Raw genomic sequence first — 23,975 nt, forward strand, 5'->3', positions numbered from 1 at the left:
GGGATTGAAGGAGGAGACCTAGATCTACACTTCCACCAAAGGATATTTGATTCCCCCATACTTTCGTGTATGGATTTTGTTACTCTTGGGTGCTTGGGCGCCCTAGACGGAAGAGGTCACTTCGGAGCCACATTCCATTGTGGTGAAGCTCTGGGGTTTCGTCGGGAGCCTCCAATTAAGTTGTGGAGAGAGAGCCCCAGCCTTGTTTGTAAAGGTCCAGTTGCCGCCTTCAAGGGAACCAATAGTGGAATCACGACATCTCGCATTGTGTGAGGGCGTGAGGAGAATACGGTGGCCCTAGTGGCTTCTTGGGGAGCATTGTGCCTCCACACCGCTCCAATGGAGACGTACTTCCCCTCGAAGGGAAGGAACTTCGGTAACACATCCTCGTCTCCATCGGTTCCACTCTTGGTTATCTCTTACCTTTACTTGTGCAATCTATCTTGTGTTATATTCCTTGCTTGCTTGTGTGCTTGTTGTTATTGCATCATATAGGTTGCTCACCTAGTTGCATATCTAGACAACCTACTTTGATGCAAAGTTTAATTTGGTTAAGAAAAGTTAAAAATTGTTAGTTGCCTATTCACCCCCCTCTAGTCAACTATATCGATCCTTTCAAAGTGTATCGTCCAATATGTATTGTCAGGCTTCTCCTCAGGCGTTTGCAGCTCTGTCCAATCATTTATAAAATCCACCAAAGCTTGATACTTGATGGCTTTTCTGGGCACATATTTACGATGATGCGGCCCAAGCTCAATCGACCACTTAGCAACCCGGCCGGTAGCCTCTCTGTTTTTAATTATGTCGCCAAGTGGAGTAGAACTGACTACCGTGATTGGATGTGCAAGGAAATAATGCTTAAGTTTGCGGCTGGCCATGAACACTCCAAACACCAACTTCTGCCAATGCGGGTATCTTATATAATAACATAGGGAAGTGTCACTCAGAACTCGAAACACACGAACGACGCCACCACCTCCTCCTCACTTTCTCTAGCACACGAGCTTGGTTGCGCAAACATGGGCAACGTCCTGCCACTGCCACACACGTCCAGGGAAACCAGGGTGGTGGACACCACCATCGCCGCCGGTGCCAGGAGGGTGAAGAGGAAGGAGCGGCCAGCAGTGGCCAAGGACATCGTTGAGGAAAAGGAGGTGGCATGGCCAGAGTGCCGCGTGGAGGACGGCGGGATGCGGTTGAAGGTGCTGATGACGAGGAGGGAGGCGGCGGAGTTCATGGCGAGGCTGGAGGAGCAGGCCGCAGTGGAGAGTAAATCCAGGACGGGCGAGATCCTCGTCGGCGGTGACGGTGTGATGAGCCCGTGCGAGGTTGCATGGAGGCCCCGTCTCGCAACCATACCGGAGACGTACTAGCTTCCTCTATCTCGGCCTCTGCACGCATGACTTGACTTGACCACGTCGGGCGTTTTGTTCTGATATTTGTTGGCAATGTGGTCCAGCATCTCATCAACCTTGTCATCATCACATATCTCTTCCAAACCTGCTATTCCCAACCCAGCACCCCTCACATTATACATGTAGTCCTTAGATCCATATCCTGCTGATTCTATGAGTGTTAAAAGATTGAGAATGTGATGTCTGAAACACACATAGTCCTTCCCAAATTATCCCTATCATGAAAGTGAAGTCTAACTTCCCAAAGATCATCGGACAAAATACAAACAAAGACACTATACAATAATTAAATGGTCCATATCAACTACTTAAATTTCTAATAATTAATTACAGTGCATAACTACTACGAACAAAAATAGTGAACAACTTAAATATACTATCTAATCGACAGTGTACACTATGTAATTATACTGTCTAAATTAGACTATCTAATTTGATGGGTACACTATCTAATTATATTAGACTGTCTACTAAACAGGGTACAAAGTGTATTTCAAATTATACCGTCCACTAAATTTCTTCAAACACAGTGGAGGTTAAACTAGACTAAATAAGTTTTCAAACCGAAAAACCTAACAACCAAATAGAATCTCACAGTAGTAAGCTGCAAAATCCCCAATTTGTATTAAACCCTAACCTGTCCTCGGTTCGGAAATGGAGTGCTTGGCCAAGCAAAAACCCCTAATTTGGTTTAGAACCCTAACCCTAGAATCGACGCCGGGGGGGGGGGGGACTTACTCCACACCGCCGAATGCCGATGCCCACTAGTGGCTCCCCGTCGGAGTCGCCTACACATCACAGGCGAGAGCGCAGGCGGCACGGTACTCGAGCGACGACACTCTCATCTGGGGCCTGGCTAGGGTTAGAGCCGCCGCAGACCTCCTCCAGTGGCTTCGGATCTCCACACCGAGCAACCCTCCTGCGGCATCGCCGCTGGATTCATCCACTTCGTCACCGGCGTCAGGGCTCGCCGTAGCCATGGACGAGGCAGAGAGACAGAAGAGAGCAGGGAAAGGGGGGAATGAAAAGATGGAGGGAAAAAAGAAACATGAGCCGGTTATGACCTAGCTACACCGTTTTACGTCGTCAGATCGCATCCATTACGCCACGTCATGAAAAAGGGCCCCACATGTCATAATCGAGGTTAAATTGCCTAAAGCGATGGGTCAATGCTTTCCGGAAAAGACTAAGCTGAAAATCAGTGTTTTCCGGCAGAAATTCAAAGAACGGTGTTTTCTGTAAACCTAGGCTTCAATGTAGTGATTTTCTGCAATTCACTATGTTAGAATAACACCACAATACAGTTGGAAACCGAAAACTAAGCCCAATTGCAAACGATTAAAAGCTAGTCGCAATCTGAATTTGTTATCGCAGAGGGGCGAGAATGAGTTGTATTTGTCCGCCGAGAGCAGGGTGCAGGCTCCCTATATGATCTCATAAGAGAATTCTAATTTTAGTGTCGTATATTGGTGATGCCAAACCAATCAACAATGGTAGCAATAAGTACTCTAATTGCCAAGCTTGACGAGCAACAAGGAGCTGGAAGCCTGAAACGATGGCATGGCATCAGTCAGTGCAGCGGCTCGAAGACCTGGGAGCAGGGCGACAGGATGGCGTCCTGCACCATTTTCCTCGGATCGCCTGGATCGGGCCCCCACCTCACCTCGCTCATGTTGGGTGTCTCGATGAACGTCATGGTGAACTCACCCACCTTCTCCGTGCGTCCTCGCTTACCCGCCCGCAGGAAGAGCTTGTTGCCCCTATGGTAGGAGAAGATGCCGCTCGTGAGCCGCAGGATGTCCCCAGGCTCCAAGGCGTCGCACTCGGTGCCCCATAGCAGGAAATGCACCGCCGCCGTCTCGTCGGCCACCACTGACAGGCATGTCTCCTCCCTGCCATGCGCGTTTCCATGGGCTGGACGGGTCACCTTGTCGACCACGATGAACGTCGTGTTCACGGTGTTGGTCGATGGGACAAGGTCCTTGAGCTTCACCTCCATCCTGCCACCGCCAATAGTTGCTTCGGCCTGCAACATGTTGTTAACACCCAGAGTAAGCGCACCATGAACCATAACTAAATTTGCAATGCAAAATCCTGGTTTCGCTGCGTTGGATCCATGCTCAGTGTTGTCGATGAGCATCGTTAGGTCTGCACCGGGCATTTTAAAGAACACGTTAGTGGAGGAGGTAGGATTGGAGTTAAAACCGGGCCAAATTCCTTTTCTGACAACATGAAAGAACTACTTCTACAACTACCCATGTGAAAACATAGTAGTACCAAATATGGTTCAGTTGCTCAATAATTTTATAATTTATTTGCTACTCCTTTCTACCGTGGATACAAATATGAAATCTGTGCCTCCCAAAATATAATTATCATTGGTACAAATATGAAAACTTAGCAGCATCTCTTCATCTTCTATTTCTACAAACAACAGATGGTATCAAAATGCAACAATTCGAGCTCGATCAATACATAAACGCAGTTCTATTTCAGTTCAGTTTCAACTGGCCATGGTTTGTCCGTTCAAAAAAAAAAAAACTGGCCATGGTTTAGAAATAGAAATTACCCTGTCCTCTGTCCGGCTGTGAGCACTCCTCTCCTCCCTATCCGAAAATTCAGAAACAGCAGCTACTACCTGTGCGAGTCGGCGAGCAACAAGCAGGCGGGGGAGCAGTCAAGCAGGGTAGGGTGGCGGGCCAGCTGGCCGGCGGCGCAGCAGAGGTGGCGGCCGCCGCCGGGGAGCACCGCCGTGCGATGGGGGCCTGGGTGGGAGCAACGGAGCGGGGGCAGGGCGGTGGGGCGCGCCTGGGCGTCTGCTCCCGGCTTTGGTTGGGTCGGAAGTCGGAACCCGTTTCGTCCGATCGGGCCGGGTCCGTCAGAGTCAGACGAACCGCGTCCCGCTTCCACGGCTCCACCCAGTCTAGCCCGAGACACGACTCCCCACCTTGCTCCACCCCTCCGCAACTCCGTCCACCACCGCCTTCGCCGCCGACCGCCGACCGCCGCAGCTGCAGCCGCCCTCCGTCGGAGATCTGGGCTCATCCGGTATATATTCATCACCTCACCTCTCTCCCCTAAACCTCAGCCGATCCGTGCGATCCCGCGCTATCCTTGCGCCCTCGCGCACGACTAGATCGGGCGCGGGCGATCGGAAACGAAACCGACGTGGACAGTGATGTTTAGAATTTCGATAGGGTAGCTCTTGCTTAGCATTCGGTGGTGGTTGGGAAATGACAAGATGGACGGATGAGTTTTGCATAGCTGTAGATGATTTCATTCGTAACTCGCTTACTTAGCTTTGCAGATCGAATGCATAGACTAAATGAATGTCAGCTCAGTTCAGTTGGATGCTGCCTGAGCAAACCACCATAGTCATAGGCACAGATCCCATTGGAGCTTGAATGAACCATGCTGAATTCTGATCATCTTCGAAAAATTCCTTTTCCCCTTGCTCGGATGTTGACTAATCAACCGCCGGCAGTTTGTAAAGATCGATGCTGATTCACTTGGAGCTCCCATCTTGCTGTCATTCTTAAGCTGGCGCTCTTTAATTTTGTAGCAGGAGTGCTCAGCTGATTTCACGAGGATAATCATAGGGGACAAATTACAATAGAGTGCATGGTTGTTTCTAGCAATGAAGCGCTTTGTCTACATAAATGACGAATCGTACCAGAATGACTACTGTGATAATCAGATTTCTAACACAAAGTATACCTTATGGAACTTCCTGCCCAAGAATCTATGGGAGCAATTCAGGTTCGTATTTTATATTAGCATTCATTCTGTAATGACTTCAGAAATGTGAGTACATTTCTGGCTTTCTTGGTGGAGAAGCCCTGACTGAAGTTGTGTTGCCTGTACTTTGTAGAACTAATGCTTGATTTGGTGTTTCAGGCGTTTCATGAATCAATATTTCCTATTGATAGCATGTCTCCAACTGTGGTCACTTATTACTCCTGTAAATCCTGCAAGCACATGGGGCCCACTTATAGTAATTTTCGCCGTTTCGGCAACCAAAGAGGCCTGGGATGACTACAATAGGTACATTTCAGACAAGCAAGCGAATGAGAAGAAAGTGTGGATTGTAAAGAATGGTGCACGCAAACATGTATGTTTTTCTTGGAGACTTTTTTTGGTTACATTGTAAGCATAAAATTATTACAAATACCACTTGGATAGCCAGGGAATGCTTCCTTAGGGGTAGAACATGAGACTAGAGCTATGGATGAACCTGCTTATTCTTAGTTTTTCTTAATGCCAAGTATTGCAGTAGGCCTTATTATAAAGATGGCTCGCCTGAAAGATTTAGTAAGACCAGTCTAATAATAACTTACCTAACTAATAGATAAGATAGCAACTAAAGAGATAAGATGCTAACTAATGCAATCTCAACTTGGTTACAGAGTGGCTGCTCCCGCTGGCCCTAGCCAGTGCAGTTGTGGGTGACATATATCATGAAGCGTTTAATTGTATTATACAAATAGTGTAGGAATGGTGTATGTGTATCCAAATTTGAAAATAATTTGTTTGAGATGTCTGATATTCTTGCAAACTCAATACTTGTTTTGGTTCACATTGTTTAACAGTATAGATGTAGATCAAGATGCATACCTATTTGTCAATAACCACTACTTTATGTTTACTTTTTGTTGTCATTTCCAAGTGTATGGACTGGGTACTATTTTGAAACTTGCACCTGTGAATATGGTTTCTCCAATTCTTTTATGTAGATTCAAGCACAAGATATCCGTGTTGGTAACATAGTATGGATTCGAGAGAATGAAGAAGTTCCATGTGACCTTGTTTTAACAGGAACTTCTGAACCTCAAGGCATTTGTCATGTTGAGGTAAAACACGGTGAAGCCAACAGTGCTTAAATTCCACCTCCCACCTTTGTTTTATGATTAACCTTTAACTGCATTCAACTTTTGGACTTGAGTAACCTAAATGCATTTTGCTTAAAAAAAGGGAATTCTGTTGTGTATGCGAACTGATATGCATGCTATATGTCCAACTCGATATTCCAATGTGAAGTGCTGTCCATGTCTAACTTAGTCTGTACGAGAATAGTGGGTATTCTCTCAGCTGAGGTGAAGCACCTCAAGTTGTTCAGTGAATTTTTTTGATGTACAAATGATGACTGATGCTTGTGAATTCCACTATCATAATGTGTTTGGTAAGTTTTTGTTTTCAATTGCCCTCATGTTAGATCAGCATTTTTATCTGGTTTTTACCAGGATAAGAAACGCATCCATTTTGGGTTATGTAGGTGTTCAACCACTTTTGACGGGAAAATTGTAGGGGAGGCCTCTGCAGTATATATTCTATTTACAATAAAGGAGCATGTTTACAAGAGTATCTACAAACAGGCAGCAAGAATAGCCAGTGCCTACAAAGAATCAGGGCAAAAGATATACAATAGATTTGCTCTAGAGAGTCTATCTAGAAAAAGGAAAGGAGTCCTAGACTCCTAAACCATAGAACTGGATGTTTGCATAGCTTTTATTTCTGTTTCGTGAAATAGTCTTCATGTAACTCGAGATAAATAGTTTATAGTTCAATTCAAATTTTACAGTGTATTGGTTGAACACACTCTGATCATGTTCAGCCTATACATTGTTAGAATAATCCTGCAGTGTTGCTTTTTGTTTGAGTTTAAATGGTAGCTTGGATTTTGCTTTCTATGATGTGCAATCTGACTGACCCAACGTTGTTCTTGATATAACCGAGGTTAATTTGATGAACAATATTAGCCCTTCCTGTATATTTTGTGGTAGCCACATTTTAAACTTCATTTGTGATATCCTGAATTCCTGATGATTTTATTCCTTGTCTAATACCTAGCTATGTTTCAAATCTTGTTGTGTACAAAATAAAACACAGTAGATGAATGTCTATTGTAAACCTAACACTCTTGAGTTTTGTTTATTTTGTAGACAGCTGCCCTTGACGGGGAAATTGACTTGAAAACAAGAGTAATTCCAACAACATGTGTAGGACTGGACTCTGAACAATTGCACAAAATAAAGGTTCTGGCATTTTTGTTTCTGCATGCCTATGATTCTGCTTTTATTTATTATTCCTCACTACCTGCATGCATTAATTGAACACAGGGTGTCATTGAGTGCCCAATCCCAGACAAAGACATAAGAAGATTCGATGCAAACATCAGGCTGTTTCCTCCATTTATTGATAACGATATTTGTCCATTGACTATTAATAACACATTACTACAATCGTGCTACTTGAGAAATACAGAATGGGCTTGTGGAGTGGCAGTTTATACAGGTAAGTTTTGAATTATTTTGTCATGACCTTGTCTACCACTACACCAAACCAGATTGTAGTTCAAACATGTAGTATGTTTTTCTTACACTTTTGCGTCAGTGTTAGTATCGGTTCACTTTCATAGTTCATACTCAGTTCTCTCTGGAGGGCGAACATGTTGACAATGTATGTTTGAAGGAAAGACTGTGTCTACTAGATAACACCCTGCGCGTAGCTGTGGAAATTTATAGCAATGAAATTATCAAAATAACAATAAGTAGAATACATGAAAATAATACCGCACCATGTTCTCACCATATGAACGGTAACAAACCTAGAGGTAACTAGATTGTGGATGCATGTTATATTGCCTTGTGACATTCAAGTTCAGTTATTTGTTACTGAAAAAATAAAAAATAAAAAATGATGATGTGGAGGGCTTGCATGTGCTTGATGATGTAGAGGGCTTGCATATGATGGAAAGTGGAAATTGAACAGTGAAAGGGTTGCATGTGCTTGATGATGCAGATGACTTGCAAGTGGTGGGAAGTGAAAAGTGAAAAGTGGTGCATGCTCTTGATGATGTGGATGGCTTGCATGTGCATTTAAATGGGATCATTTACTTAGATATATAGGAATCGTTTACTTAGATATATAGGATTAGTAAGATAGAGTTTAACACTAATTACATAGGTATGAACGTGGAACCAGGTGGACAGTTTTCTATTCTAATCCTGACTGATCCATATGACAATATTTGAGAAAGTTTATCTTATCTTGATATTTTATTTCTCTTGAGATTATAAGCCCAACCGTTTATTTATCTCAACTTTGCAGGCAATGAGACTAAGTTGGGGATGAGTAGGGGAGTCCCAGAACCCAAGCTTACTGCCATGGATGCAATGATTGATAAGCTTACTGGTGCGATATTCTTATTTCAACTTGCAGTTGTTGTCGTTCTTGGATCTGCAGGCAATGTTTGGAAGGACACTGAAGCTCGGAAGGTAAATTTGCTGTCAATCTCAGCTTCCATATTTCTACTGTTAATATATATATTACTATTTCCTAGGAACCTATGATGAATTATCTTGCATAATGCAAGTATCTTCTCACAAACATGTAGCAGAAGTCATGTCTGTGTGCAAGCCTAAGAAACACCTCTTTCCACATGCTCTACGCTTTAGGACCTGAGGATTATAAGCAACTTTTCAGATTTTCTTTTGTAACTATTCAAGAACATGCACATTCCATATTCCTTAACTGGGGCTTTTTCTATGTTTTAGTGCACTTTCACGGGGGACGCCAACCTGAGTACACTTTTCTCTGCATGGTTCATAACCAACCAAAACATTCCAGGCTGTATCATAGAAAAGAAAAGATTTTTAGATTGGCCTTGACATGTATCTGCATTCTAGTTCTGTAAGCCTGGCACTATGATTATTGTTGAAGCAATTGGGCTTTCTATTTTCATGGGTTTCTGTAATGGTTTATATGCTTTTAATCATTGAGTTAATGCTTTGTGTTCTGGATTGGACTGATTCCTAATCACCATTGCCCTTAGCCGAACAATCATTTTCATTAGTATTCCTCTTCTTCTTTTCGTCCTTTCTAGAAATTAGCATAACAACAGTCTTGATCTTAAGCAGCACTAGCACACTAGTCACTAACTAGCAATAGAATCTGCACATTCAAGACAATTTATTTTTTTGTTCCTGAAAACCTTTAGCTCAACCGTTATAGTGCAGCAATGCAGATCTAAGAAATGATCACTAACCCAGTTCTGTACATATCCTCCCCCATCACCACCTTCCAGATTAGAGCTAAAACCCGCATGAAGAGTCTCTAACCCAAACCTCCTAGCGGGAATCAAACACATGGCTTCATTTATTATTCTGTAAGCTCCATATATCTTCATGAATAATATGAGCCTTCTGTTTTCCTTTTCTGCTCCTCTGCACCTGTTAGCCTGTCCTTTTGGCGATCATGTGCCAGTTACAGTTATACACTTTTTTATATGATCATCTGACAATGCTTCGCATCATTTCTTAGCAATGGTATGTCAAGTATGACGATGATGAACCATGGTATCAGATTTTGGTTATCCCTTTGCGGTTTGAGCTATTGTGTTCAATTATGATTCCCATTTCAATAAAGGTATTACTCTGCCAGTCCATCTAATTCTGATATAATTCCTTCTCTTCTGTTATGTGATTATGCAACTATTTTCTGTCTCATGTTAATAATTTCGTGGTTTAATATTTGCACCATCAAGTTAGTCAAATAAACAAGTCCACCTTTGAAACACAGCTGAATGCGTGGGGTAAACCATAATTTAAATTTGAATCAAGCAATGGAATAGTCGGAAGACAAACTAAATCCCCATAGCCTCTTAACCATGGAGTCATAGATAAGGGCAAGTTCCCTATCTTTGGACCCTTACCAACGGCAGCACATGACATTTTTGTTTTAGTAGAGTAAAACGGACCTCCACCGAGGTTGATGTCTCCCCCTGTTGAATCAAAAGCACTGATACCGAACTTTGTTAGAGTATGCTATATACTCCCTCTGTCCCGAATTACTTGTCTCGGATTTGTTTTAGTGTTAGATACATCTGTATCTAGAAAAATCTAAGACAAGTAATTTGGGATGGAGGTAATAGTATATTGCACTGGGTACTAGCAAAGAAGCAAGCATATGAAGATAACAGGACCCTATCCGTTTTTGCTAGTTGTACTAGTGTTTGAAATCCCATGGTGCTAATGAGTCATGAATTCCCAACCCAGATTATGATCTCAAAGCAAGTTTATTCAGTGAAAAATAGAAGAAATTTGAACTGAAATACATATATTTGGGGTTCTGCTAGGGACTTTTTCTTGAGTCAAATTTGAGTCTAGTTCAGAAACCAATGAAGTCCTTGTTTGTTCTAGCATAAGCTGGGGTCTACTTAATTTCTGCTAAATGCTTCCTCAAAGTAGTAATACATAGTTGTAAATGCTAATATTTCTTTTAAGTTTTTAAAGGAAGTTTTGACAGCAAGTTTTTAAAGGAACTTTCTATGTGTCATGTAGGTTTCACTGGACTTTGTTAAAAGTATGTATGCAAAGTTCATAGATTGGGACGAGGAGATGTACGACCAGGAAACAGATACACCTGCTCACGCAGCAAAGTAAGTGAACATCTGCATTTTTCTTGTAAAGTAAAATGTTTTCCCTTTTTTTGTTTTCTAAATCTAATCATCTCACATTAACTTTCAGCACAGCAATTAGTGAAGACTTGGGACAAGTTGAGTATATTTTGACAGATAAAACTGGGACTCTGACTGAGAACAAAATGATCTTCAGAAGGTGCTGTATTGCAGGCACCTTGTATGGGAATGAAAGTGGAGACGCGCTTAAAGGTCATATTTAATCCTCTTATAAAGATTTCTTCTTGATTCTGCCAGTAAAAATCTCATAAAAGTAGGGCCCTGATCATGTTTATTAAAATGATTGTCTTTTGAAGTATGATTTCATTAGTGAGCTTAGCATTGAATTCAAGGGGTTGTGAATAGTAGGGCGTGTTTATTCTGATCACTAAGTCTCTAAAGGTCTTGTTATTAACTAGTAAATCGCTAACCATGTCTTATAAATTACTTTTCTGCTGAATTTGGTTAATTGCACCCATCCTCTTAAAAGCATTATTGATGTAACCACTGTGTACTGATGTCATTTTCTCTCTGTAGATGTTGAACTGCTGAATGCTGTTGCCGATAATTCGCCCCATGTCATTAAATTCTTGACAGTCATGGCACTTTGCAATACAGTTATTCCTATAAAAAGGTTATATCTTTGCCTGTGCGATAGTGACACTCCACAATCCTTCTTCCTTCCGTTTACCTTACCTTTACCTGTTTTTTGCACTTCAGTCCTAGCGGAACAATATCATATAAAGCTCAGTCCCAGGATGAAGATGCTCTTGTTAATGCAGCATCTAATTTGCATGTGGTGCTTGTCAGCAAAAATGGAAATAATGCTGGTAATTTCTGTACATTTCACCATGATCTCCTGACTTGTAATTGTTTGTTTCTTGTCCTTGTGGTTGTTATGGATAAATAATAAGGAATGCTTTAAGCAGAAATTCACTTCAACAGACGGGTGATTCAATATGAGATACTTGACATTCTAGAATTCACCTCTGATCGGAAAAGAATGTCTGTTGTAATATCGGATAGTCAAAGTGGCAAGATTTTCCTCTTGTCCAAAGGCGCAGATGAGGCTATTCTTCCTTTGGCTTATTCTGGTAATCACCCTTTTTTGTTCTTTATTCATTGACTTGGTTTCTTACTCTGCATATGGATGCTAATCCATTCTGTCTTGACTCTTTGCCTCTGTAGAAGCATATAACATAGAAAACTACATAGCTTTGTCAGCAACTCAATCATTTCCACATGCGTTGACCATTAGATTTAATGATCTTAATTTTTCAGGACAACAAATAAAGACATTTGTTGACGCGGTTGACAAATATGCTCAGCTGGGATTACGCACACTCTGCTTGGGATGGCGTGAGCTAAGTTTGGAGGAGTACCTAGAATGGTCTCGGTTATTTAAGGAGGCCAACAGCGCGTTAGTTGACCGGGAGGTAATTATCATACTCCCTCCGATCCATATTAATCGTCGCTGGTTTAGTACAACCTTAGTTCAAAGCTGAGACACTTTTTTCCGCTCGGAGGGAGTAGTAGTTATTTTCTTTATTTACATACGTTTATACTGAAACTAAAAACAGTAATGCTTCTTTTTCGCAGTGGAAAGTTGCTGAGGTTTGCCAGAAATTAGAGCACACCTTGGATATACTTGGTATCAGTGCGATAGAGGATCGGCTCCAGGTGTTACCTCTGCTTTGATTTCCTCTCTTGTGAAGTATGCTAATATCGTTCATTTGTTTTTGGCATTTTCTTACCCTGTGTCCCTGTCTTCTGGCTTGTTCTGACTATAGGATGGTGTGCCAGAAACTATTGAAATACTGAGACAGTCAGGAATCAATTTTTGGATGTTAACTGGAGATAAACAAAGCACTGCTATTCAAATAGCTCTTTTGTGCAATTTAATTTCTTCAGGTAGCTGTCCTTTACTGAATAGTTTCACTACCTAGAAGGTTCTTTGGGCTCATCACTTAATAGTTTACTGTTTATTTGGGTGTTGCACTGGTGGTATTAGGTGGAACTTGCCAACCCACTGCACAATTATGAACTATCTCTGCCTATTGGTTTGAAATTTTGTGTGATGAAGCCTCTCTATTACTTGACATGTGACATTCTAATTTTGTGTGTGACTAAGCCCATATATTAGATCAAGAAGTAAAACATGACATTAATAAGATTCAAATCATATAAATTGTCTGATGGCACAAATTTCAGGTAGATTATTGATTCCACGAAATTGCTCTGTGTGGGTGTGTGTGTGTGTGGGCGAAGGTGTGTGTGCATGCGTGGGTGGGTAAAGCAGCACAAGGTTGTGGAGGAGCAATTCCACCTTGCTGCTACGAAGTGTACAGCACAATTGGTGAAGGAACTACTTCAGCGTGCTGCGCTAGATATCGCTCGAGGCAAATATAGACCGATATGGCAGCAGGAGTTCACAATCCAGAACTCCTAGTGCACAAGATCTAGTCCAAGATCTTAGATAAGGACACCAAGTTCTGTTATAGGTAGTGGGGTACATAGTCTGGTTACAAACTAGCGGTGGGGACCTTTATTTATAGGCTCTGGAAGCCTTCACATCTCAACTTCTACTTATAGCTAGAACACTCTAGAAAACATTACTTAACATACAATATTCCACCCATAGCTAGAAGACTCTAGAGAACAGTAGCTGAAGCTAAGAAAACAAGCTAGTACTAGATTGGAGTAGAAGTATCTAGAGGTAGTCAAATGGATTTCACTTCTGATTTTATTTTTATTTTCCTTCTCTATTGTTCCTCATCAGTGGGGCGATTGCGCTAGTTTAGGTGCAATAACTCAGTTTGAACGAGGGTCCTTAAATCCAAAAAAAATCATGTCGAAGGGAACTAATAAAAGACGAAACTGTTGCGTGACTTTTGTTCCATTGTCTTAGAGCCCAAGGGTCAACTCTTGTATATCAATGGGAAAACCGAAGATGAAGTTGCCAGGAGCTTGGAAAGAGTTCTACTCACTATGCGGATAACTTCTTCTGAACCTAAGGTTAGTTAACTTGTTGTAGGTAAAAATAATTAGTACCCTGAATGTCTTTCGGTGAAATAACACCCTGAAGAAATTTATTATATTCCCTTCATGTCACAATTCATGTCGTTTTGGATGTTGGCAGGGTCTCCAAGGCTACACTTTGCCCATCGGTTTCTGTTAAATTTGTTCCTTCAAATAAAATTATTTTTACAGTATGAAAGTATATTTTATGGTGGTTCTAGTCTTATCAATTTGGTATTGGAGATGTTGGCAAAACTTTCTATTTGATGGTCAAACACTCAATATGTTTACCTAATGACATGTATGTGACACGGAGGGGGTATTCATCTTGTGTTTAATTTGTTGACAAACACTCGATATGTTTAACTAATGACATGTATGTGACACGGATGGGGTATTCATCTTTTGTTTAATTTGTTGATGTAGTTTTTTGCTTGGAGCAGGAGTTAGCGTTTGTTGTGGATGGATGGGCTCTTGAAATTATTCTAACACGCTACAAGGAAGCTTTTACGGAACTAGCAGTTCTTTCAAAGACAGCAATATGCTGTCGTGTTACACCTTCACAGAAAGCACAGGTAATTTTTTGCTGCTGGAATTTTCATGTTTACCTGAGCCAGATATATAATCACTATTGGCCATTTGACTAATAGACCTAATAAGTAAAAAAAATGCAATATATCAATTGTGTCATGTCCTTTCTAAATGAAAAATGGAAAAGAAGAGAGAGAGAATCAACTGGTGGATCTCCATGTCTTTGTTTTGAGGAGGAGGCTACGCAATTACCTCCTTATTGTCTAGCACTGAGCAATTATTTCATGTGTTCTAGTATATCACCCACAGCCAGTAATTTGTTCTGTAAGAAGCAGATCAATGTGCACGATCACTCATAATATATCCATCTGTAATCTACCTGGGCCCTATTTTTCCTATTCAATATTCTGCATATTCGCCCAGATTTTTTCTCCATGTGTTGATCATCTTTCATTTCTGGGTAGCTTGTCAAGCTCCTAAAGTCATGTGACTATCGAACTTTGGCAATTGGCGATGGTGGGAATGATGTCAGGATGATACAGCAGGCTCACATCGGTGTAGGGATTAGTGGTAGAGAAGGTCTTCAAGCAGCAAGGGCTGCTGACTATAGCATCGGCAGTAAGTCGTCTTCATATTTGACCTTCATGTTCTCACTATTTTTACATTGATTACATTATTGCTTTGTAGAATTTTCACCTCATCTCGTTTCTATACAAAAAACAATCTACCATGTGTCGTCATTTTTTCTTCATTCTTCTGGATAATAAATTGATTCAACAAATGCACTAACCAAATGCCATTGGACCTTGGTGTTGTGATTGTGCCCATTATGTCCACTTTTTAAATTTTTGTCCATGCAAGTAATGAAATGAGTCCTACATGCAAATTAATAATGAAATGAGCCCCCCGCGGCCGTTTTTCGAGCATTTCGTATTGGCTGTCTTGCGTTTCTAATAAGTTGTTTAACCCCCCCCCCCCTCTCTTCCATTCTTTCTCTCCCGTGATACCTACTCCCGTTCTTCCTTGCCGGTGTCTCTCCCTTGACTGCTGGATGTTTGGTTGCGGTCTTGCGGAAGTGGGACATGGGAACATTCGCTTCTGTGCTGGAGCTTCAAATCGATGGGTGTTAACCAGTTGGTAGTACTGACTATTGTGATGCGAGCAATTTGGGTAGAAGTTGGCTCGAGTGGCTTCACAGTGGAGGGGGTGCATGATTGTCTTCGTACTCAGCGGCGATGAAAACATGAGCGAGAATGGGGTCGGAAGAAGAGCTGTAGCATCAGCGAGATGAGGAAAGGCTGTTGTTATTGGTTAAAACGTACTCCCTCCGTTCCAAAATAATAGAAGTTCTAGGACCTAAGTCAAGCTTTTAGAAATTTGATCAAGTCTATAAACAATCTACAAAGATCTACAATATCAAATATATATATAATTTTAAAATATATTTCGTATAATAGATCTAATGAAGCAAATTTGGTGTTGTAGATGTTGATATATTTTTATGTAGACTTGGTTAAAATTACTGAAGTTTGAGTTAGGTCAAATTACAGCGGAAGCCGCCCTCTGGGCTGGGGCTGGGGCCTCAGGCCTTCGGCTGGTACTCCCAGCCACCTGGGACGTCCATTAAAACCTTTGCAATGCTCTCTGTAAACCGTCGCCTAGGAGGCATGTTACTTTTTCCCTACCTTTTCAATGAAAAGAAACACAAAGTCTTTGTGTTTTGTTGAAAAAAGAACTTCAATTATTTCGGAACGGAGAGAGTAGCAGTTTGATGGTCTCGCACCATGCGATCTAGTCATGGACGTCTGCGGCAAAATCTTAGAGGTGCGTTTGACTGGTAGATTAAGCACAGCCGAAGGAAGAGGAAGGCTATTTGGTGGCAGATGGGACCTATTGTTTTTGTAGCAAGAGCAGGGGTATTTGCCTGCTCCCAAGTGTACATGGCAAGTTTGTACTGGACAGGCCTGGGTTAAATGTCCTTACAAACCACCTAAGGGGGTTAAGGGGACAGAAATCAATACTTCAGGAGGGATAATAGATGGTTTCATTCCTGGGAGTTGTGTATGCCCTCTCCTTAAATTATCACTGGGCCATGTTTTAGTTTCTTGAGATGTTTCACATGTAAACGGAGCTAACAGAAGATTTAGCAAAGCCAAAATTATATCCTAAGCTGTGTTGAACGTCTGAGCTGTCACAAAAAAACAGGTATGAATAGGTATTTGATGCGGAGTAAATAGCAAAAGCAATCTCTGCTGCCCGGTGTATCCTAAGGAAAAGGTTGCATCAATGAAACTCTCAAGTATACTTATGAGGGTATGTAGGCAATACCTTTCTAAAGGCAAGAAATTACAAGCAACCCTACTACTCCCTCTGTCCCATAATATAAGAGCGTTTTGTGTTAAAAAAACGCTCTTATATTATGGGACGGAGGGAGTACTAAATAAAGATAACATGCTATGAGGCATGTATATGAACCCTGTATCTAAAGAATACGTCTGAAGGGTTTAAAAGAATAATCAGAAAGTATTGGACACTTTAACACGATGATGTGCATAACAATGAGAGCTTCCCCTGAAATTTTCAAAATACAATCGAAGTTGTGGGCAAGAGTTTGATAATATGGTGTCCCTAGATAATTTTCGTGTTTTATGAAATTTCTCGACTGATGGTCTCATAATTTGACTACATAATGGTTGGTACACTGAAATTTCTGATGGCTTTCTACTTCTGCTTTTCCTTCTTGGCAGAGTTCAGGTTCTTGAAAAGGCTCATTCTTGTCCATGGACGATACTCATACAACCGTACTGCCTTTCTTTCGCAGTATTCGTTCTACAAGTCATTGTTAATTTGCTTTATTCAGATACTGTAAGTCACGATGAAACATCATTTTGGTCGCCTTCTTATTTTACCTTCAGCTCTTATATAATATCTTTCTCATATTCCATTTCTCGTTAAAAGCATACTGATAATAGTTGCTCTTGTCAGCATTCTCATATTATATGCGTGCAGTTTTTCTTTTGTTTCAGGTATTGCCGGAACAAGTTTATTCAATTCAGTTAGTTTAATGGCCTATAATGTCTTCTACACAAGCATTCCTGTTTTAACTACTGTTCTGGACAAGGATTTATCTGAAAAGACAGTGACACAAAACCCAGAAATTTTACTATACTGCCAGGCTGGAAGGTAAATTTATACCTCCTTTCATTTGTTGTTGACGGCTTCCACAAGTTCTATATGTCCTGTTAGTATATGCAATAAATTATCTGTAAATTTTTAGATGTTCAAAAAAAAAAGTTTGTGTTGCTTCACTAATATGTACATATTTTTTAGGCTTTTGAATCCAAGTACTTTTGCTGGTTGGTTTGGTCGATCGTTATATCATGTGAGTACATCTTTGTCCCCCCATGCTATGCTTCTAGTCTGCAAATGCCAGTTGCAAAAAACATGAAAAAAAATTCATGCATTGCACTAGAATTTGTAATGCCCATGCACAGGTGTTGACGTGCCTGATGAGAGCATCTTTTCTTGGTTGATTTCAGGCAATTGTTGTTTTCTTAATCACCATTCATGCTTATGCCAATGAAAAAAGTGAGATGGAGGAGTTGTCAATGGTTGCTCTCTCAGGAAGTATTTGGTTGCAGGCTTTTGTCGTGACACTGGAGATGAGGTGAGAAATCAAAACTTGAATCATAATGCTTATAACAACGTCTACATTGTACACTGTACTTGTTCTGATCTGTCTTTCCATTTTTCAGTTCTTTCACTTTTCTGCAGTTTCTGGCAATATGGGGAAACTTCGCTGCTTTCTACGTCATAAATCTCTGTATCAGCACCATACCAACTGCTGGGATGTACACCATCATGTTCCGCCTTTGTAGACAGCCGTCATACTGGATAACAATGCTGGTAAGCATTACTGTAATGTTCTTTTGCTTGGTTTATTATTGCACACACGATCCTCACGACGATGCGATATCAATGTTTCAGCTAATCAGTGGAGTTGGCATGGGTCCTGTATTAGCTCTGAAATATTTCAGATACACATACAGTCCGAGTGCGATTAACATTCTTCAGAAGGCTGAGCGATCTCGTGGGCCAATGTACACCCTGGTAAATCTGGAATCTCAACTCAGATCAGAGAAAGACAATTCGACCAACGCCAGTTTGACAGCGCCAGTCAAGAATAAGAATTCAGTTTACGAGCCCCTACTGTCTGATTCTCCTATGGCATCCAGGAGATCACTAGCATCGTCATCATTTGACATCTTTCAGCCAGCTCAATCAAGGGTACCTGCTGCTTATCCCAGAAATATCAAAACCAGTTAACCTTTGGTTGTCATTGTAGCACAGGTTACATATACCCTCGACAAAGAAAAATGGAATGACAAATAATAGAGGTCAGTTGAATTAGATGTGTTGTATAGCCAGTAGAAAAAAAAGGTTGTGTTGTATACTTGTATAGCACCGTTAAGGACTTACTATATATTGCCCAGAATATAAATGTGAAACTGATTAAATCTACCTACGTTTTACTCAAAATGATAAAAAAGATTTCTTGCAAAGACGAGGCTAATGATACTAATATGGCTTCATATATAATAATTAATTTTCTCCTGGATAAACTGGGTTAAAGATTCAGAAGTTTGACTTTCCAAAAAACTAATGCACCTTATATTTTTTTACTTTGAAATGGAGGGAGTAATAATTTGTTGGGAAGAGAAAATTATCTAAGTTGCATGATTCATTACCTTTCAAAAAGTTGTTTGAGTGGATGCAAACAATATAGGAGGGTCACACTTGTGCATGTAAAAAAAAGCCTGAAGATAAAATGACTGATTATGATATGTGCACTTTCTTGAACTAAAACCATGACATTTATTCTGGGACGCAGGGAGTAGATGCCCCCAAGAATGTTGTTCAAAAAAAATTAAAAACGAGACCATTCAAGACTACTTTTATAGAAGAAAATCTCTAAGCACCCTGTTCTCAATGTTGTTTGAAATCACTTCACATCAATTGGTTGTATCCATTCGTGGACTATGTAAATAAATTCTTGAGATTGCAAATTTGAGATGTCTTGGAATAGATTTGTGGGCTGGCTCAAACTAATAATGAAACAGTAAAGGACCCGCATCGTGTCCGATGGATTAACTTGCTACGATGACGCTCATGGTTTGTTAGCAGTTTGTGTGTATGGTGTGCCACCTGTGACGGCAGCGGGCTGGCCGGAGAAGCTGCACGGCCGTCCTAAGCCATGACAGGTTCACGGTTAGGCGAAGCTGGCGTCGAGATCGTCGGTCGTTCCCCTGTCATTATTCCTCACGGGCACGGCACGGGCACCGCCACCGCACCACCGGCCATATGGCTGTGCGGCGTTAACTCTGCCTTGGTACCACTTGGAGATTTGGTCATTTTTGTGCACTGGTTTAATCACTTTAATGTAATTATCTTAATTCAAGTACTCCCATGGACATAGAGCGGACCACTGGAAGGAAAAGGGCAAAACAAAAAAAGCTTGAGCATCGTAGGTAGGCTGCTGGTGGATCGATCCATGCAGGGATTAAAAGCCTTGTCTGGTCATGGCCGGCTTTCAATCGCAGAGTACACGGCGGCAATGAATACGAACACGACTAATGATGCAGACCAACTGTTATGGGATCACCGATTTTTTGGAGGCCATCATCCGCATTCAGTCATGGCGTTAATGGTGCCAGCAAGCCCAGCATGGGTCGTCTCTCCTCCTTAAATTCTTTTGGGAGTACTATGAACCGGGGCACAACATCTTTTCGTAGGATCAAAGAAAATATGTAATCAAGGGCAATGATTTGGTCGAAATGATTACCCTAAAAAAATGGTCGGAAGGAGGGTTCTGCTGAGGGCATAACTCAACAAGTCCTAAAGGAAGAGCAAACACATACAGACGGTGACACGGGCTTCAACAAGGCTAATCCGGCTTGGGGGTGGTGGAGGGAGCAGTGGCGCCAAGCGGAGGGCCATCAAGCGAAGGTCGGCGATGATAGTGTTGATGGTGCCTTGGTCCTAAGAGAGGCTAAGCGGCCGCCAAAGATGCAGGTAGCCACACATTTTAAACACAGCGCGAGTGGCACGTCAAAAAGGAATACGCTGAATCGCAAGCTTATTGCGGACTGTCCAGAGAGCCCATGCGAGCACCCTAATGGTCAACCACCAAAGGTGGCGGGTCGAATTGGGGGAGGTATGAATCTCTGCAAAGAGGTTGGGGAAGTTTGTGTGCGTGTGTGTGTGCGCGCGCGGTGAACATTTGTCGGATATTGTGCCCTGATGGTTTGCTTTATATAAATAAAGCGGGGCGAAAGCCTTCTTCGGTAAAGAAAACGGTCGGAATGATATACCATCATGTTTATAATTAAGTAAAGACCCCAATAGCCAGCGAACTTTTGCTGTGAGGGAGATGCAATTGCGAATGGTTTAGATGCCAAGTTTAATTGCACGAGAGTGGCAATTCTTTTGGAAACGCATGATAATTTCTGAAAAGAAAGAAAATTGCGGGGAAAAAGACAGGATTTGCCATTACCTACGTACTTGCCAAAAAAGCGTTCGCTTGCCATCTCGTTCGTTCGTTAGTTATCATTTTCGTTTAATTAAAGACGGAACATGCGTCGTCTATCTGTCAGCTGCGACAGCCTCACGCTTGAATGCCCTTTCGTTCGTGGCATGTTTGGTTAGGCGTGGCAATGGCACATGACGTACTGCCGGCGTTATCGGTCATCATGTGCCGTGTACAATACAATGATGCCCTTCCATGCTTACAGTTACCGTCCTTGCGGAACGTCGCTGTCCCTATGCCATCCTCTGGCAAACTTGATCAGTGTCTGCAAATGATTAGGGTGGATTCACGGCTTCACAGACTACTTTTTTTTTTGCGAGTGGCTTCACAGACTACTAACCACAAAAATACTCCAAGGACGACATACATGCATGCATGTTTGAAGCTTGGAATTATACCCAAAAAGTCGATCGGTATAGGACTGACAGTAGATATCTCTGTGTCAGCTTAGGGCACGGTCACCGCGGCACCCACCACCCTACTTACTAACCAACGGAATCAACAGATTTGTCAACGGAATCAAAAACCGTTGCCAACTCGCACGCACGATTACTTAGCAAGGAAGTCTCAAACCACAAACAATATATCAACCCTAGTGCATGCACGAGAGGAGAGGAAACGGTTTTTGCAAAAGCCAAGTGTGAGCCAGGCATTAATGTCATGACAGTCGCCTGGCTGACATGCCCTGCTGCCTATCCATCACCTAATTAAGTCTCCAAACCAACCTCTGCCTGGCAACCTACGCCCCGTCCTTGTCCTCCTACCGCCCCAACCCATACCTTTTCCTCTCCAAACAGACACCCAAACGGCCATAGTTGTTGGCAGTGGCAGGGGAACAAGTTGAACAACAACGCGTGCAGCCGACCAAGTTTTCGATCAGTTCCGTTGGGCTCGATCTTTTCTGGGTGGATTCTAGTCTAGGATCAAAACTCCATCGTGTGTGGTCACGCTGTTGCACGTCAACGTGCAAGCAACGTGAGCCGTCAATGGATGTCTGTGCGTAACCACACAATGGTGAAAGGTTTCCTCTCGGATGCGATGGACGGACTAGCCTGCTATATATTCATGCTGCTCTCGAGGAGAATAAGATGAAAGCTATCACGGTGAAAGTGAACGTTAGGAAGCATTCGCCTCAAAAAAATTCTACTGTAGTAAGAACAGGAACATACTGCAGTAGTAATACGATCCGCTTGGCGCCACGGATCTGGGAGACCGACTCGGACCACACGACGCTCTGCGGCGGGGTTAAACCGAAGCAGTGGTCTGTGCCTGCCTGTTTTTGTCTACCCCGTGCGTACGTATGCTTGCTGCGTCGCACACAGCAGAGAGCAGACTTAGTCAAGAAGCATACGCTTGGCAGGGACGACATTATGGCCACCCCTAACCGCCACCTTCCCCACCACCGTGAGCGCCATCAATGCCGTCCTCGCCCGGCCTTAAATCCCTCCTCCTACCTCCGTCCATCCATCACAGATCACACCGCCCGCACATTGCCTGCTTACTGGCTCCCCGCCATTGCTGACCAGTGACCGCAACCACCACCTTCCTGCCACTATATATATACCCCGCGCGCGCGCTGACGCAGTGACAAATCGCACGGGCGGCGCGCGGCTTAGCTGTATTGCACTGTCCACCACCACCAGCATCAAATATCTCCGGCGAGAGCTTCAGCGATATTTGTTTCTGGAGAGCTTGCCGGGAAGGAGGAGGAGGAGGAGGAGCGGCGGCGGCATGGTGTTCTTCTGCTTCCTGGTGGACCAGCGGCGGAAGGTGCGGAGCAGCAAGCCGGCGGCGGGGATCTGCTCGCGGTGCGGCGGCTGCGCCAGCGTGGCGGACATGGAGACGGCCACGCGGCTCTGCTACCTCCTCACCGTGCACCGCGTCACCTGGCGCGCCATCATCTGCACCTTCTGCGGCGCCATGCTCAAGTCCTACCGCCACTACAGGCTCTACTAGACCGGCGATTGATCTGCGCGCGCGACGGACGTCTCCACCCGCGTCCCGTTTCCTGACGGCCGGTGGACTGGAGCCTGCATGTATGTGCTAGCTAGTTTTGTTTGCTCGATCTGCTTATTAATTTGTGTTTCAGGCATGCTCTCTAGCTTGAGCTTGGAGATTGTTGCACTGGATTCTTGTGGTCTTATGTACATATACGGGGTAGTATTCTGCAAGGTGGCAAGTCTTGATTAGTTATTTAATTTCCTCCGAAGGTTGCATTGCCTTGTCTTCTCACTCTCCGTCGAGACTGTAAAAACTGAGAAAGGGTTTTGCTCCTATTGCATACAATAGGTGCCGGCTCCTCTGTTTATATATGCACATAGCAACGAGGTTGTTGCGTCCACAATCAGGAGCTAACAACCAGATTACAACAAACAGAATCTTATGGCTTTACAACTTGATACGCAACTGAATCATATGCGCAAGTCTACATCATTAGTATCTGCACAACATATGCACGTATCTTAACAGACCCATAGGATTTGTTAGTAGGATCTCATGCAAGAGAGAAGGGGGAAGTGTCAGAATCTTGTTATCCATCACTAATTAGCTCCTCTTGTAATTGTAATAGTAGTAGCATGGCTGCTCATACATTTCCCCTCTCCTCTTCACGGCATTAACGTGTGATTCCTCACACTTTTCATCTTTCTTTTCTGGTGAGAAATCACACCTTTCATCTGACAAGGCCCTATTGTCTACTACTACTACTACGGGATATTATTTCGAAATAAACTAGGACGGGAGATATTTGTGTGGCGTTGTTGTTCAAATTTGTTCTGTCAATTCCTGCGATCTTTTTTATTCTGTTAAAACTTTGGTCCGCTGGAGGGGAAAGCAACAGTATTTGAAAATTGAAACCCCATGGCAGGCCGACCACCAGCAGGCAGCAGATGGGCATTAACTAATGTGCATGGCATACGAGGACATATGGCACATGGATGTGGACAGCCCATACCAAACTATACTCCTACTC

The 23,975-nt window shown here is 42.7% G+C and overlaps 3 protein-coding genes across 5 annotated transcripts; 2 read left to right on the forward strand and 1 right to left on the reverse strand.

The window, feature by feature from the left end:
* Positions 1–2,781: 2,781 nt before the first annotated feature.
* LOC123044535 (SOSS complex subunit B homolog) lies at positions 2,782–4,203 on the reverse strand. The gene is made up of 2 exons (XM_044467298.1): positions 3,985–4,203; positions 2,782–3,441 (listed from the first exon to the last, which is right to left on the reverse strand). The coding sequence occupies exon 2, from the start codon at positions 3,412–3,414 to the stop codon at positions 2,986–2,988; it is 429 nt and encodes a 142-aa protein (XP_044323233.1). The 5' UTR covers positions 3,415–3,441; positions 3,985–4,203; the 3' UTR covers positions 2,782–2,985.
* A 12-nt stretch (positions 4,204–4,215) lies between these two features.
* On the forward strand, positions 4,216–18,939 carry LOC123044534 (phospholipid-transporting ATPase 2). 3 transcript variants are annotated; one of them, XM_044467296.1, is made up of 25 exons: positions 4,220–4,463; positions 4,978–5,174; positions 5,313–5,526; positions 6,149–6,265; positions 7,355–7,447; positions 7,532–7,706; positions 8,523–8,689; positions 9,735–9,839; positions 10,754–10,851; positions 10,940–11,082; positions 11,407–11,503; positions 11,590–11,699; positions 11,799–11,963; positions 12,151–12,305; positions 12,469–12,549; positions 12,660–12,780; positions 13,778–13,884; positions 14,331–14,462; positions 14,883–15,036; positions 17,166–17,283; positions 17,428–17,601; positions 17,749–17,800; positions 17,958–18,085; positions 18,174–18,324; positions 18,406–18,939. In XM_044467296.1, exons 2-25 carry the CDS (start codon positions 5,053–5,055, stop codon positions 18,742–18,744), a joined length of 3,318 nt encoding a protein of 1,105 aa, XP_044323231.1. In that variant the 5' UTR covers positions 4,220–4,463; positions 4,978–5,052; the 3' UTR covers positions 18,745–18,939. The 3 variants fall into 3 exon arrangements, 2 of the variants coding, with proteins under 2 accessions (XP_044323231.1, XP_044323232.1); XM_044467297.1 differs by having other exon boundaries at positions 4,304–4,463; positions 4,981–5,174; XR_006420166.1 differs by lacking the exons at positions 18,174–18,324; positions 18,406–18,939 and having other exon boundaries at positions 4,216–4,463; positions 17,445–17,601; positions 17,958–17,999.
* A 3,529-nt stretch (positions 18,940–22,468) lies between these two features.
* Positions 22,469–23,285, forward strand: LOC123044536 (uncharacterized). Its single transcript, XM_044467299.1, has one exon. It carries the CDS (start codon positions 22,736–22,738, stop codon positions 22,958–22,960), a length of 225 nt encoding a protein of 74 aa, XP_044323234.1. The 5' UTR covers positions 22,469–22,735; the 3' UTR covers positions 22,961–23,285.
* The last annotated feature ends 690 nt before the right edge of the window (positions 23,286–23,975 follow it).

The sequence above is a fragment of the Triticum aestivum genome, chromosome 2B (assembly GCF_018294505.1).
Source record: "Triticum aestivum cultivar Chinese Spring chromosome 2B, IWGSC CS RefSeq v2.1, whole genome shotgun sequence".
Classification (NCBI taxonomy): domain Eukaryota; kingdom Viridiplantae; phylum Streptophyta; class Magnoliopsida; order Poales; family Poaceae; genus Triticum; species Triticum aestivum.

Excerpts from the sequence above, each read along its gene's own strand:
- LOC123044535 (XM_044467298.1), bottom strand. The coding sequence starts at position 3,414 with ATGGAGGTGAAGCTCAAGGACCTTGTCCCATCGACCAACACCGTGAAC.
- LOC123044534 (XM_044467296.1), top strand. The coding sequence starts at position 5,053 with ATGAAGCGCTTTGTCTACATAAATGACGAATCGTACCAGAATGACTAC. Across the intron at positions 9,840-10,753 it reads TGATTCCCATTTCAATAAAG|GTTTCACTGGACTTTGTTAA; the intron begins GTATTACTCTGC and ends TGTGTCATGTAG. Across the intron at positions 17,602-17,748 it reads CTATACTGCCAGGCTGGAAG|GCTTTTGAATCCAAGTACTT; the intron begins GTAAATTTATAC and ends CATATTTTTTAG.
- LOC123044536 (XM_044467299.1), top strand. The coding sequence starts at position 22,736 with ATGGTGTTCTTCTGCTTCCTGGTGGACCAGCGGCGGAAGGTGCGGAGC.